We start from the raw sequence: 18,144 nt of genomic DNA, 5'->3' as shown, positions 1-18,144 counted from the left end.
AAAAGAGAGGAAGAGAGGAAGACCTAGACATGGCCAACAAGCACATGAGAAAATGCTCCACATCACTTGCCATCAGGAAAATACACATCCAAACCACAATGAGATACCACCTCACACCAGTGAGAATGGGGAAAATTAACAAGGCAGGAAACCACAAATGTTGGAGAGGATGTGGAGAAAAGGGAACCCTCTTACACTGTTGGAGGGAATGTGAACTGGTGCAGCCACTCTGGAAAACTGTGTGGAGGTTCCTCAAAGAATTAAAAATAGACCTGCCCTACGACCCAGCAATTGCACTGCTGGGGATTTACCCCAAGATACAGATGCAGTGAAACGCTGGGACACCTGCACCCCGATGTTTCTAGCAGCAATGTCCACAATAGCCAAACTGTGGAAGGAGCCTCGGTGTCCATCGAAAGATGAATGGATAAAGAAGATGTGGTATATGTATACAATGGCATATTCCTCAGCCATTAGAAATGACAAATACCCACCATTTGCTTTGATGTGGATGGAACTGGAGGGTATTATGCTGAGTGAAATAAGTCAATCGGAGAAGGACAAAATTATATGGTCTCATACATTTGGGGAATATAAAAAATAGTGAAAGGGAATAAAGGGGAAAGGAGAAAAAAATAAGTGGGAAATATCAGAAAGGGAGACAGAACATGAAAGACTCCTAACTCTGGGAAATGAACTAGGGGTGGTGGAAGGGGAGGTGGGTGGGGGGTGGGGGTGACTGGGTGGCGGGCACTGAGGTGGGCACTTGACAGGATGAGCACTGGGTGTTATTCTGTATGTTGGCAAATTGAACAACAATAAAAAATAAATTTATTTAAAAAAAGGAAAAGAGAGGAAGAAGGAGAAGAGAGGGAGGAGGAGGATAGAGAATCATCATCAGATGGAAATTCTAGAACTAAAAATATCTGGAAAAATAAGTAATAGAGCAAAATATAGATGAGAGCAAAGAGACAGTGAACTTAAGGCAGATCAATATAAATGATCCAATCTGAAGGAAAGAGAGTTTTTTTTTTTTTTTAACCTAACAGGGCCTCAGAGATCTATGCAATGACATCAACATGCATATAATTGGAGTCCCAGAAGGAGAGAGAAGGTACAAGACAATGGGGAAGAATATCTGGAGAAATAAAGGCCAACAATTCCCCAAGTTTGGAGAGAGACAAATTTATAGCTCCAAGAAGTTCAGCCAAACCCAAGCAGAATAAATGCAAAGAAAACCATACCTTAGAGTCAAACTCCTCCAAAAGAGAGTGAAAAAGATGACCCGGGAAGCAGTAACAGATAGAATACAATGGAACAATGATTTGAAGTGCAAAGGACTTGTCATCAGAAACTGTGGGGACCAGTTGACAATGAGATGACATTTTTAAAGCGCTGAAAGAAAACAGTCACCAACACAGAATTCTGTAACCAGCAAAAATACTTCTCAAATATGAAAATGAATTAAAGAAATTTTCAGGTAAAATGAAATGAGGAGAAGGTATGACCAGCAGATCTACACACCAAGAAATGCTCCACTGGAAACAGGTCCTCAGGAGGGATAGGAGAGTATCAGATACGGCAAACATTTGGCAGATGTAAGAGACTTTCTTCCCTCCTCCTTCCTTTAAAATATATAAGATTATTTGAAGCAAATATTATAACATTGTCATGTGGCATTTATAATACATGTAACCATTACATGAAGACAGCATAATAGACAATGGGAACTGATGGACTATTTCAGTCATATGCTTTCTACATCTTCTATCAAGTGGTACAATATTAATTCTAAGTAGTTTGTAAAATTTTAAGTAGGTTATAATCTCTATTGCAACCACTGAAATAATGTAAAGAAGTTTATAGCTAAAAACCAAGAGGACTTAAAATGGAATTCTAAAAATATATAAATAATTTAAAAGAAAGCAAAAAAAAAAAAATGGGAACAGGGGAATGAAAACAAAGAGGACAAACCAAATGGTAGACACAGAACCAACCATTTCAGTAATTACATCAAATGTCTATAAGGACTAAAAACTCCAAATAAAAGGCAGAAATTATCAGAATAATTAAAAAAACCAATACCCAACTGTATGCAGTATACAAGATACATACTTTAAATCCATAGCAGTGTCAAGGGCCTGAGTTTGATTTTGTTTTTTGTTTTTGTTTTTTAACCATGCTGACAGTTTGATTGCTGTATGGCTGCCCCTCCCCTCTGAATGTTTAAATCAGACATTTCATTTTTTCCAGAGAGACCAGCCATTCCTGGTCATCTAAGTGGTTCTACTTCAGCATCAGGGGTCATCCTCCTCCCACCACCCTGACACCCCAAGTAATGAGGAGCAGGAAGTATGTCAACATGTAAATTAATGGGCACAGGGCTGTAAGTTTGTTAAGTTTATTTACAAAACAGGAGGCTGGCCCTGTGAGTAGTTTTCCCTGAGAGGATTGAAAGCGACCCCTGGAAGTGTGCCATGCAGCAGCCCTTGCCCCATTACTTTGTGGCTGGAGTTATAAAGGACAGAAAGGCCTTGTCAAGGCTGTGTGCAACAAGACACCCCATCCCCCCTACCAGGCATCTCTTCAGCCAAACTCATCAAATTTGGTGGATTCCCAAAGCACAGAGGCTCCCCCCTCAGGCAGCACCCCCACCTCACATTCTGACAGAAACAGAATCCTCTTTCAGCTACACCCTCCTCACCCCTCCAACCAATAGCTGAACACTTGAGCACTCCCTCCCTCTCACAGGCATATACCTGTTCAGCTGTTCTGTGGTCACCTCCTCCTCGTGAGGCCTCGACAGCTCCAGAAGCCCGGCAAGGATACTTGGCAAAGTATCCTCCTGCTTAGCTCCAAAGTCTCCTGGTAGCTACTGTGGTACCCTTAACTGGTGGATGAATTCTCTGAGCTCACCGAGGGTACAGTATGTCTGGGGCAACGCTGGCCTCTCTGTTTTCACCTTATGCATACAGGTAAAGGCAGGTGCCAGCCCTCAGCACTCACAGTTTGCAGTCTTGAGACAGGAAGATCAGCTACATCACCATGACTCAGGGAGGACCCAGCAGAAGCTGGGAGATGCAGCCAGGCTAAGCTATCGCCAGAGATCCTGCTGATCTTCCCTGGTCCTCCTACTCAGCTAGGCTGAGTAAGTGTTTTCAACAGATAGGGCAAGTGGGGCAATAATCAACTGTTCCACAGTCACATTGCCAAACACACTCTGAACTTGAATCTGGCTTCTCGCAGGGCACGAAGTCCAAGTAGAGCCTGGATATTTGAAATAAGCACACCTATGTGAGCTACTTTAGTTTTCTCTCCTGAACCCACCCCCTCCCCACCAACCACCCGCTCTGCAGGGACAGGCTGAGGAAAAGATACCTCCAGAGGTTGCATAGTTTTCTTCTTCAACATGTGAGCCAGAGGAATGTGGAAAGGGGATCAGAACCATTGGAATGAATGCCTGCCAAGGTTCCCAGCCTTCTTGCAGGAAAACACTTTCATGGCACAATCTCTTTTTAAAGAGATGCTTTATTGCTGCAACTAGATACCCCATGTATAACACAAACAACCCCTCGAGAGAATTATTCAAGTGTTAATACTGAGAAACAGTGAACACACACAAAAGGATACAAAACCAGATAAACATTCAGATAACTAGAAACTTTCCAAGTTAAGCAAATCTTCAAATGTGAAGTGCCTTTTAGAAACTACACCACACATGCCAGTGTAAATTTGGTTTTTATTAACAATCAGCTTTCTATAAACATTGTATCTAAATAGGTGAATAGCTGCACAACGTAATTACTTCCAAAACAAAGATAAATGCTTTTATTTCCCTATGTTCCTGTCTTTCCTTGGGCTAGAGAGGGAAGATACAGATTTCAAATCAGATTCAAAAGGGAAAATATTCAGAAAGTGTCTCTGCATTAGGCCAAACACACAGCATTGTGGATCTTACCCCTGCTGTTCCCAGGCCTCCTCATGCCCTGCAGCCAACCCACCAGGCAGCAGAAGCAGCTCCAATTGGGCAGGCTCGACCTGAGACTCTTAAACTGGCCCACCGCCTGGGGCCTGCGTGTCTGGAACCAGGTAGGGCACGCCAGAAAGGCTGAAAACTAGACCCAGAAGACTGAAAAGAGTGGGAATGAGGCAGAAAAGGAGGAGACAGTAGAGGCCCAGAACCGGATGAGATCTTTGATAGTTTTCAGGCTTTCCTAAAATCAACTCAGACATAAAAGTCAAATTCCTGCTGACAGCCAAAGTCAAAAGCGATAGAGCCAAACTAAATTTGAGCGAGTAGGGGCCAAATCAGAGAGGGCTGGCTGGCCACACCCCTGATGCCACTTCCCTCTCCCCCTTGCTAGTCCCCAAGTACCAGCCCTCCCGTCCCTGAGACCCCCAGGTTATCCCACATTTCTGGTTCAGCCAAGTGTTGTCCTCCCACCAAAGCCACATGCAGAATGAGGGGAAACAGGAATAAATAGCCCCTAAAGAACTAGAAGGCAAGCTGCTGCAGACTAAAGGAACACTGGGCAAATCCGCTGCCCTCACTAGATGGCAGCACAGCACCACCTTTCCAGAGCTTCTGGCTTCCCAGGTCAGTCTCTGGGTGGTAGAGGTTAGAGCTAGAACTAAGAATGGGGTCAGAGGTGCTCAACTAGAATCTGTGAGAGAAGAGGAAGGCAAGGGGGAATCTATGTGCCATCACAAGAGAGGAAAAAAGGATGTGGGATGGACTGTCCTGGGACAGAAGGCTTTTTTTTAGGAGCTTGGTGTAAGTGATGAGATGGCATTAGGCCTTCCTGGAAAAAAAATGAGGATTTCATGTGAGAATTTGGTCAGGCACAGAAGCAACACAGCAGTCATGGCTATAAAGGCACCTTTACCATTAGGGGGTGCCAGCCATGACAGGTGGGCTGCCCAGAGGCTATTCCTACCTAAGCACACTTTCCTCTCTGAGCAGAAAGTCTCAGTGACTTTCAAGTCCAGTATGAAGGGTTCCATCAGGGAGAGGAGAAGAAATCTGACTTAAAAATCTATCCCGCTCCTCAGAGGACTACTCATCTGCTCTAAGGTGGCAGGGACAAGGGCCCTTGGCTGGGCAGCTCCCAAGGGGCACAGACAGGCCGGCTCCAGGACTCGGCTCCCCTGAGGGACAGTGTGTAGTTGCTTGGCATCACCAGCCTGAGAAGGGGTGTGGGTAATCGCACTTTGGGGCACAGTGGACACAGGCACAGACTGGATGCAGCCTGGGAGATGGAGAGAGAGAGCAGGCTGACCTATTTTCAGGGGCTGGCCATGGCTGGACAGTGCCTGCCCAGCGTGAAGAAGGCCACAGTGGAGCAGCATCTTAGACCAGGATCTGTGATGCCAATGAACCAGACCCTGGATGGGAAGAGCTGGCAGGGCCAGGCCTGCTATCACGTGCCCTCTCCCAGAGCTCAGACACACCTCAGCCCTCCTGGCTTTCAAAACAAACCATAGCACTTCCACTCTAAAAGGCCAAAGGGATCATCTTGTGTTTGCTTCATCCTCTTAACAGGAGAGGTGAGGCACCGAAGGCTCAGAGGACTGAGGGCAGGACCCCCAGGCATCCTTCCCCTTAGAGGAGGCTCTACAGATGCAGAGTTGCCTGGGGAGTAAGTATCTGGGCATACTTATGTCACACCACAGACCTTCCTGGCCTATCTTCCTGGAGTTGATTCCTATTTACCTGGCGAAATGAAACTGATTTTTTTAAAAATCAGACTTTTTAAAGGGACAAAGGCCATTTGATGGTAGTGACTTTGGTTTTTTTTTTTGTTTGTTTTATGAAAATGGTACAGGAGATAATCCCTGATGTCAGAACAAACTGATCACAAGCATCCTCTCTGTCTGGTCCAGTTAAGGCGATAAATGGGTAGACCTGTGGCTAGGGAGCAGTGACACAGTGGGCCATGGCAGTTTGCTGCTCACTCCTGGCCTCTGTCCCAGAGCCAGCCTGTATATCTCTGTGCCCTGGCCAGTGATCTACAGAACCTCCTCAGGAGCAGAAGTTGTCCAGTGTGGCTGGTGCCAGGAGCACCCACAGCGTACATGCTCCAGACCAGGGCAGCACATGTTTACTCTTTTGATGAAGCCAGCACAAACTGGAGAGGTTTGTCCATAAAGAAATCAGTTTTAAATATTCATTTTTGTTCTAATTACTCACTTCCTTCCTTTCATTTAGATCTCACAAAATCTTCTTTTTCAGTGTTGACCAAAAAGAAATGTTTGGGGCAGACCCATGACATAAAGACTTGTCATAAAATAGGCTTGAAACCACAGGCATTATACTCAAATTACCATCTGGCATCCACTGATTCCCATGAAATGTTAGGAAAAAGCCTCACACCTGTTTGTCCTGCTTTATAGCCAAGAGTCCTTTTTTATGGACACAGAGTAAATGTCAGGTTTCTTAGAATATATAAGGCAAAAAGGGTTTTAGATCTATTGTAATGTAAAAGAGATAATGGAAGAAAGGCTTCTAAATGAGACATTCTTTTAAATGTCAATCCTACTGGACACACATATTACAAAATAAAGATTTTCTTTTTGTAAAGTGCTGTTTGCTTAGTGAATCACTCACCACCACACACAGAGCACCACAGCCTCGTCTGCTCAGGAGAACTGTCTATGGCGGCATCGGCAGGGAGCTCATCTCCCCAGGCTATAATCAGTAAGGACAGAAATCCTCTCATCATGGCTAGACATTCCCAAACACTCAGCTCCAGGATGAGGACCGCTGCCAACTAGGAGAGACCGGGCATTGAAGCCTGGGTGCCACCCTGCTCCTGCTCTTCCCTCAGGTTTGGCATTTTATTCTTTCGTTCTGCTCAAGGTTTCATGGGCCAGAACCGAGCCAGCAACCCATCATGGTGTCATGGAGACTTCCCTTCCCATGGAAATGCTGGCAGAAGTGGAACCCAGCCGTGTACAGCCAATGTGAGGGCTTTCCAGGAGATTCACTAAGGAGGGTTTAGAAAAAGAGAAGCCATTAAAACAGTCACCTGCCCAGTCTATGCTATTAAAGGACATAAGAAAAGGTACACAATTGGCAGTAAACAATTTCCTTCAGCTTTTCTTTGATGTCCAGGAAAACTACACTCTCCACAAAATCAGACATGAACGATTTCTGTTCCAGTGTCTTCAGGTTCTGTCCAACAAGAAGAGTTTGTGTCGGAATGGCAGATTCCATGTCCATCTTTATTTTCAAAGTTGGGTTCTGTTAGTGCAGAGTTTTCAAAAATACTCTTTTTGCTTGTTTCTGGACAGTTCTGAACATAGATTACTCTGTTATAAGCCTTGAGTCTCTTCCATAATTGTATGTACACTTTGCACTGAACGTACATAAAAAGAAGTCCGCCAGTAAAGCCAATGGCCACAACCACCAGTTTAGTCCAAAAGGGCCACTCTAGGATTCCTGGAAGGGTAAAAACCTGGTTAGCCTATCAGTAGACCTAATTTAAGATCTGAAGTAAATAAAACACAACTTTTGACCTTCCCACAACCAATGGATTCTTTGCTCATCAAAAAGGATGCTTGGTACCTCTTAATTGATGCCCCTGTCCCAGAAACTCAGACGTTTGAAATCTGACTTAAAAACCAATCAGGGGATCCCTGGGTGGCGCAGCGGTTTGGCGCCTGCCTTTGGCCCAGGGCGTGATCCTGGAGACCCGGGATCGAATCCCACGTCGGGCTTCCGGTGCATGGAGCCTGCTTCTCCCTCTGCCTATGTCTCTGCCTCTCTCTCTCTCTCTCTCTGTGACTATCATAAATAAATAAAAATTAAAAAATAAAAAAATAAAAATAAAAACCAATCAGCAATAATACCCCAATCCTATGACCCCAGTGTGTTATCCAGGATCTCTACACTGAGGTCATCTTTCATAATAAGCACGTACCTGTTGCCTGTCCATGTTTGATCTCCTCAGTGGTTCGGTCAATGAGCACATACAAGGACCAGACCACACAGGTGATGGCGATGACATGGAATGTCACTGAGCACATTATCTTCCTGCGCTCACTAGCCGTCATCTGCAACTTCTCCCACTGGAAAGACAACATGCAGAGCATGAGGTGCAGAACCCAGATGTAAAGGGCTATAATGGGGGTGAGAGCATTATAGATAGGTAAGATTGTCTTTTTCTCCCTTCTCCTTTTCCTAAACTACATGAATTTTCCCAAACACCAGAAGTCATTTTCCTTAAGCCATTTGGTTTCAAGCAAGTACCAGCCACTGGTACTCTGTCAACAGCCAAACTTTTTATGCAATGCAAAGAAGCTGGGATCAAGACAAGCTATGAACCACAAACAGAAATCAATCCTCTAGTCTGCTTATTCTTGCAGGCAGACATCCAATGGCTAGCTAAAGGACTCTATAGTTTCAGTCCTGATGAAAAAAGCATGTTGGTCTCGACCCAGGAGGCACACGAGAACTTCCTGCCTTGTGGACTGGCATGGGCAGGGAAAAGAGGGTTGATGACGCCACAACACACAGCAGATGGGTCACACTACATCGTGAAGGTGATGACAGAAGGCGCTCTTTGGTCCTTTGCTACTTTGGCAGCACCAGCTTGAAATTGATGCTAAGAGTTCCTGGTGTAAGCAAGCTGTGCCAGTCCCATCTCCTCCTAGGAGCTCATTAATTTACTCCAAATAGCCAGATTATCTTTTTCACTTACTGTTTTCCAAGTCAGAAGAAAAAATATAAGGGTAGAGAAAAAGAACAAAGTGCAAACACTCTGCATGTCCTTGGACAGCCCTAGTCATAGCCTCTTTCCAGATGGTTCTATGCAAAACAAGCTGAAAGTAGAGCCTCGTGAATTATCTACACTGGTCAAAGTCTCACTTGACAGATCAGCACAGAGTAGGTATCTGATAAATTACATGGTCTTTATGGAGCAAAACATTTGTAAGTAGTTTGCATCTGCCTTCTCCAACACCCAGAATGCTTTCTGCTATGGTTTTATATAGTATACCTTCTTTTAGCTTCCCTCCTAAAATGCCCCCCTGCTCCCTGATCTATTTCCTAAGATATACTCAGTCCACGCCTTTCACACTGCCCTGAAAGGCTCACCCTCACCTTTTTGGTGTATACTTTTCTATACAATCTGATCTCTCTAAATTCACTTTACGCCAAATCCTACTGGTCCTTCAAGAACGGCTTTAACACCCAAATATTCTGTGACACTACCACCACTTCACCTCCCCAGTGCTACAGCCCACAGCCGATGCTTCCTCCTCTGAATATCTGAAATGCTCTGCCACCACTTAATCTAGCATCAACTTGGCATTGTCATGTCATTTGACATGTCAACATGTCAAACAGTGGTTTGATCATGTGACTCTCCTTGGATATACATATCGTAATTCTCGAGATAAGAACAAGTCTTATTCTTCCCAACAAAACCTTATGTGCTTGGCATACACAGAAACACATTAAGCCATTTACACAGGAGGCACTTACCAGATGAAGCTCTGCTCAGAGTGGGCAGTGACATGGGGCCTGAAGACAGGAGCATTTCACATAAGGCCTGTGGTGCACCCTCCCCTTACTGACTAGCAAATACTTAACACAAGTATCGACCAAATAAATTTACTATGTTACTCTGTGCTTTGTGCTGGGGAGAGATATTAATGTCTAATAACATACATTCCTCATCAAAGGCAAGACATGAACAGTTAAACGTATAAAGTTAAATGCTGACTAAGACATCACAAAATGGTCTGTGGTCAAGGGCCAAATGACTGACCCGGACAAGCAAGCAGTCTTAGTCTGATGGAAAAACACATTAGGACTGAAGGGTCAGTAAGAGCTTCTTCCTGAGAGGAAGAAGCAGGAAATAAGAAGCGGAAATGGTGACTTTTGTAGCACGAATGTGCACCCGTCCCCACTTCTCATAGACAGGAGTGGAAATGAGCTATGGCTTCATCCCAGGCCAATGAGTTAACTCTACCGGGGGCTCTCATTTCAAAGAGGTGAGAGCACTTCCGAATGCATCCTTGCACATACTTTTCTCAAAGGCTTCAGCTTGATCTCCATGATGAACTCGTACTTGCAGAGCTCACAGCAGCGTGTGTCAGAGCTCTTGATCCACTGCTGCAGGCAGGTCTGGTGCACAAAGTGGAGGCTCCCTGTGCAGCGGCAGGGGGTGATCAAGGGGCTCTCTTCATCCCCTTCACAGTGGCAGATCCTGCAGTGAAAGGAGAGCCAGTCATTACCAGGAGAGCCACATGACAGGGGAGGGTCAGTCCCTCCAGTGGAAACTTTCAGCAACAAACATCACAGAAATTACTACAAGCACAGAAACACACAAACACGGATGCGAACAATTACTACTAAAACTAAAAACTTCTAGCTTACCACACCAAATTGGAAAGTCTGGATGGCATTTGGCATCAGAAAGGAAAATATGATGTAAGAAATCACAAAGCAGTCATTTTTGGTAAGATTTAAGAACTTCACTGAAAGCTGAATCTAAGGCAACATGGAAGCATCTTTCAGAACATGTTAAAATAATTAGAAGAAAAAATTCTGTGTAAAACAAAGCCAGCACTCTACCTTCCAAAGATACCAGTCCCTTAAAAAGATGATGAATTTGCTTTTTAGCTATAATCACTCACTTTACCTTCGCACACTACAGCTACACATTTCTGTCCTCCCTCAGAGGGTAAACAGAGAAAATACAGGACTTCTCCTGGATCTAAAATCCCCATTATAAGGTGCTATGACCTTCTTTTTTGAGGGAGTAAGAATTTTAAATCATTCATGATTTCTAAGGGTGTATGCAAGGGATATAGCTACTAACCTCAAGGAACTCAACAGATTTTTTGAGAAATGGAGGGTCTTTTCCAGCAGCTGGACAACAGGTAGGGACACCTGGCCTGAAAGGAGCTGGCCCCGGGCCCTAGGCAGATCCTGGCCAGGCTCATAGCTCTTTGTTTCTGTGAGAGGGTTTCTGATCCAACTGTTAGAAATGGTAACAGCTGGCCCAGAGGAGAGGTGCCCAGAGAAAGGCAAGAATAGGAAAAGCTTGAGCGTGGTGACAAAAAGTGAATGCTGAAAGATTCTGGAGACTAGACAAGGATGCTGCACACGGGAAGACAAAGGTGGGAAGTGGAGTCAGGACCTAGACAGAGGTGGCCACATCCAAGTTAAAAAGAAGGAAGAAAGATGCTGCTGAAGGCCGGCCTCTTCCCGTGCATACTGTGTTGCAATTGGAACAAAGGTTTAAAAATGAGGCTGGAAGGGGCAGCTGATGCTTAAAATCTAGATCATCAAGCTGGAAAACTGGAGATAGTATTTTCTTTCTTCCAATTTCCTTATGCAAGGCCTACTTATTTTTGGTTGAGAAGAGTCAGCTTTGCCTTTAATATGTGTAGCTTCTTCCTCTTTTATCATCTGTAAAACTATTTGGGACCCATCTCATAAAAATTGGTTTTTCTAATGATATCAATACTCCATTCTTCTGGAGAAAACTATTAGCCCACAATTGTCTACCAATCACCCATTAGTTCATTTTCCTGAAACTTCACATATTAAAGCAAGATGAGGCCACTGAGGTGTGGGGAGCAGAGCTGGCCAGAATGGTGGTTCTTGGCAAACCAACCTGCAGGCATCCCCTGACGTGGACACAGGAGAGACAGGGGGGCATTTTTCAGAGGGGGGAGAAGGACAATCCAGGTCACTGTCCTTCTCTACTGAGCAGAGGGGCGCCCGCAGGACCTTGCTCCTCCACTTTGCAGACGTGCTCTCCTCAAAGACATCATCATCTCCCATTTCATCAGAGCAGAAGCCTGTGCTCCCTGCCAGCCCACTGGAGGACTCAGCGGTGTGCAGGTGGGTGGCACAGCTCTCCAGCTCGGGGAGCCCATGTGGGCCACTGGCGCTGGAGCTGCGCGAGAGCAAGAACAGGCACTGGAGCAGGCGCCGGCTCCTAGACATGGTTTCACCATCTGTTTTCTCTTCCAAAAGAGGGATGTGCGTGCCCCCCTTGCCAGCTTCCATCTCTGAGGCAGTTGAACAATTGGCAGAAAGGAATGAAACACAAGACTGTTTGGATCTGCCAAGAGTTTTGCAATGCAGTTCTCTTTTTTCCTTCTGATGGAACCTGTTAACTCTTAGACCTGGATCTTGAGGAAGTATCAGTTTCCCTTCGGACCAAGTTCTTTCCACATAGTAAAAACTTCCCACAGTATCCTGGGCCTTCTCACCCACATCGTTTAGGGATTTCGAGTACTTTAGTGTTCTTCTGGCTTTGGTGCTGTCAGCAGACTTCAAGGCTGGGGCCCGTTCTGAACCTCGGGAATTTCTCTTGGACAATGTGTCTTTACAGATAACTGTCACAGTGAGCCCTTGTGTCAGAGAACTCTGGCACTGAGGAGCTTTCAAGACAACAGCAGACTGCACGGGACTTTGGTGACAACACTCAGAACACACCGTACTGGCACTGCACGCAGAGAACAGTGGGAGAAAAGCACAGAAAGTCAAATGATCTTAAAAGAGAACGGACACCGAAGTGAAGTGGTGAGACCCATGTGGGTGACCGGGTGAGCGCACAGCACGTGAAACTGAGCCAGCTGTTGACAGCTGAGGCATACTGTAAGTAAGCGGATGGAAAACCCAGAACCTGCACAAACTAGCGCTTACTTCCCGGATGTCACATGACCCAGCACCGCAGGTGAAACAGAGCGTTACCTGCAGATGTCCTGATTGGACGGCGTGACAGAAGCGCGAGAGAAGGCGGATGCCGGAGCCGACGCCAATGAAGAACCCCCAGCCTGCAACGACACACCTCCAGTCAGTTTCAGGGGAATGAGCAAAGGGGATGGTGAATGCCATCTCCTTCCAAATGACTATGGGCAAAGAAGCTAGAATGCCTGCTATGTCCCACTGCTCACTGAATAACACATATTTAAAGTCCTGATGCACAGAGGCAAAACAAATCAAACAGCACTCTTTGCTTCTATGTGGGTAAAAGTGTAGTCAAGAAATATTTGAGACTCTAGAGCAGCAATACCAATCTCCTGCAGATTCACTGATCCTTTATTTCCTGAGCATCTAATTAAAAGTTCATATGTAAGTCAAAAATCAAATACTACACAGGAGGCACCTGCTTGGCTCAGTTGGTAGAGCTGCAACTCTTGATCTCAGGCTCATTAAGTTCAAGCCCCACATTGGACGTGGAGCCTACTTAAAAAAAAAAAGAAAGAGGGGCAACCCGGGTGGCTCAGGGTTTTAGCACTGCCTTCAGCCCAGGGCATGATCCTGGAGTCCCAGGATCGAGTCCCACATCGGGCTCCCTGCATGCAGCCTGCTTCTCCCTCTGCCTGTGTCTCTGCCTCTCTCTCTGTGTGTCTCTCATGAATAAATAAATAAAATCTTTAAAAAAAATAAAGAAAAAGAAACCAAGTACCAGATGGTATATGCAAATGCCAAAGAAATGTGAGCTGCTGTCCCTGCCAGTGCTTACCTTCCTCACCTGGCCGGCCGTCTTTAACCTGGTCCCAGAGGTAATCCTAATCAGGGTGGCTGGATGTTTCTCCTACTCACCTCACACTGGGCCCATGAAACCTTGCTACCCTGCCAGAACTCTACACACAAAAGGGAGACTAGCTGACCACAGGGTCACCAATCCATAGCTCAACCTGGGGCCCCGGAGAGGCACATTATATTCCCAAGAGTTCTAATCATGGGATTGTGAATTAAGAAAAATAATCAAGAAAATTTAAATTTGAAAGAATGTGAAGTCAAAGGTCATGACACAGAGGGTCTGAGAGGTTATAAACAAGCCAAAATGAGAAAAGAGCTCTTGGAGGGTGAGGAAGTACCACAGTGGACAAAGAAGTGGAAGGAGAAACAGGAACAAGGAGTGTACCTGAGCTGAGGAAGCAGAACCATTGCTAGGGGGTCCCCCAGCCTCCCACTCCATCCTCTGTGGGGTGCTTGCTAAGCCTTCTCTAGACTCAGATTCCTGAGTTCCCATGGGCCTAGAAGCACCATGCATATTCATATAAATGTATTCCCCCCTCCTGAGGCAGTCAGCCTGATTAAGCATCTGTCCCACACAACCTAAACAGTCACATGAAAACAGCACCAGAGGCTGTTATCAAGAGCAAGGCTACATTACCTCCCTTCCTTCCCCAGGCCCACACAAGTGGCCTTCAGCTCTGCTCCTGGATTTGAGGGAGCCCCACAATTCCTGGATGAGGCCTAGCCCCCACTCTTCCTAAGTGTCATCCCCAGGGGCATGCTCTCATCCTGGCATTCAAGCTACAGGACCCCTGCCATGGGCCAGCCACCAAGACCAGCAGCACCACTGTCCAGAAGCTCTCCCCATCTGCCCTCTCCAGCAAACACATCCATCTGGGGAGAGCTAGGCCTGGCAGTCTGACTGAGGGCTTCAATGGACCACTCTTCCTGCTCCCCAGCAGGAGAACTCAACATCACTTTAAATCTAGCTCAACCTGAAACCTGGTCCAAGAAGTTACACGCTATCACATTGCATGTGTATGCTAAAATCACACAGTAGTACTCAACTAGCGCATCTTCTAAGTCACCGAAGAATCCACATATTCTAACTGAATGTGGAAAATATTCAGTGTCCTGGGAGGAGGTAAGTCTCATGAGGTCAGGAAGTTGAAATAAAAAGAAAATGGCTTCTCACTCCTGTCCTGAATTCAAGTGTCCCACATCAAAAAGGGAAGTCTAGGGATGCCTGGGTGGCTCAGTGGTTGAGTTCTGCCTTCCGCTGAGGGTGTGATCCCTGGATCCGGCTCCTTGCAGGGAGCCTGCTTCTCCCTCTCCCTGTCTCTGCCTCTTTCTCTCTCTCTGATGAATAAATAAATAAAAACCTTAAAAAAAAAAAAGGGAGGGGGGAAGTCTGGGGTAATGATCACATCATCATTCGCCCAGAACAGGGGAGTACTTGGGAGGCAGGAGGGAAGAGCCTCAGGGCAGAACAAGCCCTGCACCAAGGAAGGAGCCGCAGTCCACACATACAACAGGACGGGGAATCATTTTCCCATGAATTTCATGTCTCAGGTGGACCCCTGGGAACTCATACTGTCATGTGTGTACTTGCAGTAAAGCATCATGCCTGTGAGCTGGTGGCAGCAGTCCCAAGCCTCTGATCTGCTTATTCAGAAAAAAAGGAATAGTCTCAGCATCCTCAGTCTGTGTCCCTGGGCTCATGTCATCCTCTCCAATCCCACAAAAATATCATGAGACACTTGCAGCAGGTAACATCCAAGCTTCAACAAGCCTCGCAATTTTCTCTTCGTATTAAATCATGAGGTTTCAAGGATATTTTTAAAATCTACTTTCTGTTGTTTTATATAAATACAAACCAACAAATGCCTTATCCTGGCTGACTCCTTCTCCAGTAAGAATGAGAAACGAACATGATTTGTGAGGCCATCACAGATCTCATAAGAGGCTCCTGCTGTTTCCAGCTAAAGGGGAGCCCATGTTGAAATTCAGGACCAGTCCACATGTAAAATGATCACCAAAGCATAGCATCAATAATTTTAAAGAGCTTAACTTGTTGCTGGCATCAATCAGGATAAAATCTGTCAACCTACCAATGAGGATTGAAAGAACTGGACTGATCATCCACAGCAAGGACAAAACGAAGCCTACAAATATAGTTCAAATACAGTGCCAGGGTCCAATTGGGGAAGTCAAGCTAAGTCAGGAGCCAGCAGTCCCCTCTCAGAGGCCTGGCACACTGGACAGCTCTCCCATTCATCCTGAGGGCAGAGGGCAGGTGGCGCAGGGCAGGCTACGGGCCAGCAGTACCAGCCTTAGGGGAAAAGGAGAGTGCCCTCCCTCCTCTACGATATGAGGCCACACAGGACTGTTGCTGATAAAAGGATGTGTAAATGTCCACAATGAGAAAATTCATGTGTGTTGAAAAAACTAAAGTCCTGTGTTCCTGAAGTTCTTTGTTGGTTCTCAAACAAGAGACTTCCTGGTCATGAAAAGGAATGAAAAGTAATCTCACTACAAAAAAATTTTTGTAAAAATCCCCTCTTCTTAAGATGTCGTAATCAATTATGCAAACAAACCTCTGGATTCCATCTAGGCCTAAATCCTAGCTGATTTTATTTCTTAGGAATGACAATTTTAGAGAATTTGTCTTGCAGTACTCAAGTCACTTAGTGGTTGTTTTTCCTATCAGATTTACTGTTTTCAATTATTTTATCAAGGCTGCCAAAAACAACCAAATGAAAACTTTCCATCTACTCTGTAGAAGCTGACATTTCCTTTTGTGAGAACTTACTGCCATTGAAAGGGCTATCATAACAGGCTCATCAAGTCCATTTCTCAGTCCATGCCAGGAACTTACCAATTTCACATCAGAGGGACTTACTCACTACAGGACACCAGCCGTACCTTCCTCAACTCTCCTTTTGCTTCAATTCCTTCCCTTGTCTTTCTAACTTGTGTGTGTGTGTGTGTGTGTGTGTGTGTGTGTGTGTTAGAAGGAACTTTATTGGGTGTCGGGGGCTCAGATGAGATCCATGAGGATGTTGTCCTTCATGACGCTGGGCTGCAGGCCCGGCTGGGGATCCGGGCCCCGGGGGACCCCCGCTCAGCAGCATCTGACCTGGCAGCGGAGCTCTCGGGGGAAGCTGTGTAGGCCAGGACCGGGCAGGTGGTGGGTGCAGGAGGGGGCGCCCCAGCTGGGGTTGCCCCAGGCCCTGGTGTGGTGGCAACAATGCTGGAGCCCCTGGTGGCTGGAGGTGGTGGAGGGAAGCTTGGGGTGGGGGCATCCCAGTCTGAGGCGGAGGTGGGTTGAGGAGGATGTTACTTCTCAACCACATTCTCTACTACCACCCTCTTCCCATCCCTCCTTCTCTGCTGTAAATCCTCAGTGGGTCTTCTTTTCATTATGGACAATGTTACTTTTAAACATCTGGGGTCTCGTGTCCCTAACAAAAGTGAATACACCCATCTGATTTACATCAACAGGGCCACAAGAAATGGTTTGCTTTTAAGCCAGAAGCAATTTGAAGATGGACTGGATAAGGAGGGGAAGAGACAAGCAACCTCAAACTTGATAGAAAAAAATGGGGAAAGGAAGTACAGATGGCTCTTAAAACATGAAAAGATGCTTAACCTCTCTTACAATGAAAAATACAAATTAAAACTACATTGCAATATACCTGTTGTTGTTTTTTTAATTACCTAATACCCGTGTCGGCAAAAGTGTGGGAAAACAGCCATGCTTATACACTGCTGGTGGAAAAGCAAATTGCTTAACTCCATAAGATGGCAATTTGGCAATTGCTCTCTAAATTACAATGCACATTCACTTTGTTCCAGGAATTCTTTCAGGAATTCATCCTCACACCTATGCACAAATAGGTTTGTTCAGCACTGTTTGTGGGAGAAATTGCTTGGCATAACTTCAGTGCCCATGGGCCTGGGGTTGACTGAGTCAATACTGGGTAGTCATTAAAAGAAGGGAAAGGTACTGTTATGCTCCAAACTGGGGACATGGAGGGAACAGGCAGAGGGGAGAGCCATGCTATGTGTGCTGGCCCACATGGAAGGGTGCACACTTCAAGGCTCCTAATAGTGATCTGTTTCCTCTGAAACATGGAAAGAGATCAGGGACCCTGGGCAGGAGAAACAAGTACTTCAGTGGAGACCCTTCCCAACCATTATACCACTTTTACCATGAACACTTATTTCCTAATGACAAATTCATTTTTAAAATAACATGTGATTAAAAGTTTAAGAAATAAAATAAAACTACAGAAGCACAACCAACTGTTTTGATTTTCCAACTCTGGGAAAAATCAGTGAAGAAACTAATTTACTGAGTCATTATCTACATTTTTAAAAAATGAAATAAAATAGAAGATGTCAGAAAGCATCTGACATCCTATGGATTAAGTCTTTTGGAGGTATTTTTTTTTTTCAGTTGTGTTTGTGAATAAACTTTCAATGTAAAAACTATTTCTTACCAACAATCAGTCAAAATAATTCAAAAGTCATTACAGTATTGTATTTCTAATGAATACAAAATATCAAAATAATAATAAGAAGATGGCTTAAGAGAGCATTTGACATCATCAGCAGAGATTTCAGAGGTAACAGTCTGACAGTGCCCA

General features: G+C 45.3%; 1 protein-coding gene across 11 annotated transcripts in view; it reads right to left on the bottom strand.

Moving 5' to 3' along the window:
- Positions 1–3,719: 3,719 nt before the first annotated feature.
- Positions 3,720–18,144, bottom strand: part of MARCHF8 (membrane associated ring-CH-type finger 8) — a 144,495-nt gene continuing 130,070 nt past the window's right edge. For 8 of the 11 annotated variants that reach the window (XM_025989993.2, XM_025989997.2, XM_072739390.1 and 5 more), the window contains 5 exons: positions 12,719–12,801; positions 11,631–12,470; positions 10,034–10,214; positions 7,923–8,070; positions 3,720–7,441 (listed from right to left, as the gene is read on the bottom strand). In XM_025989993.2, coding sequence (XP_025845778.1) covers positions 7,137–7,441; positions 7,923–8,070; positions 10,034–10,214; positions 11,631–12,470; positions 12,719–12,801 — 1,557 coding nt within the window. In that variant the 3' untranslated portion in view covers positions 3,720–7,136. The remainder of the gene's footprint in view (positions 7,442–7,922; positions 8,071–10,033; positions 10,215–11,630; positions 12,471–12,718; positions 12,802–18,144) is intronic. The other 3 variants (XM_025990012.2, XM_025990004.2, XM_072739392.1) reach the window with 1 other exon arrangement.

Source organism: Vulpes vulpes, chromosome 15 (assembly GCF_048418805.1).
Source record: "Vulpes vulpes isolate BD-2025 chromosome 15, VulVul3, whole genome shotgun sequence".
NCBI classification, from domain to species: Eukaryota; Metazoa; Chordata; class Mammalia; order Carnivora; family Canidae; genus Vulpes; species Vulpes vulpes.
This window is presented reverse-complemented; position numbering and strand designations above follow the sequence as displayed.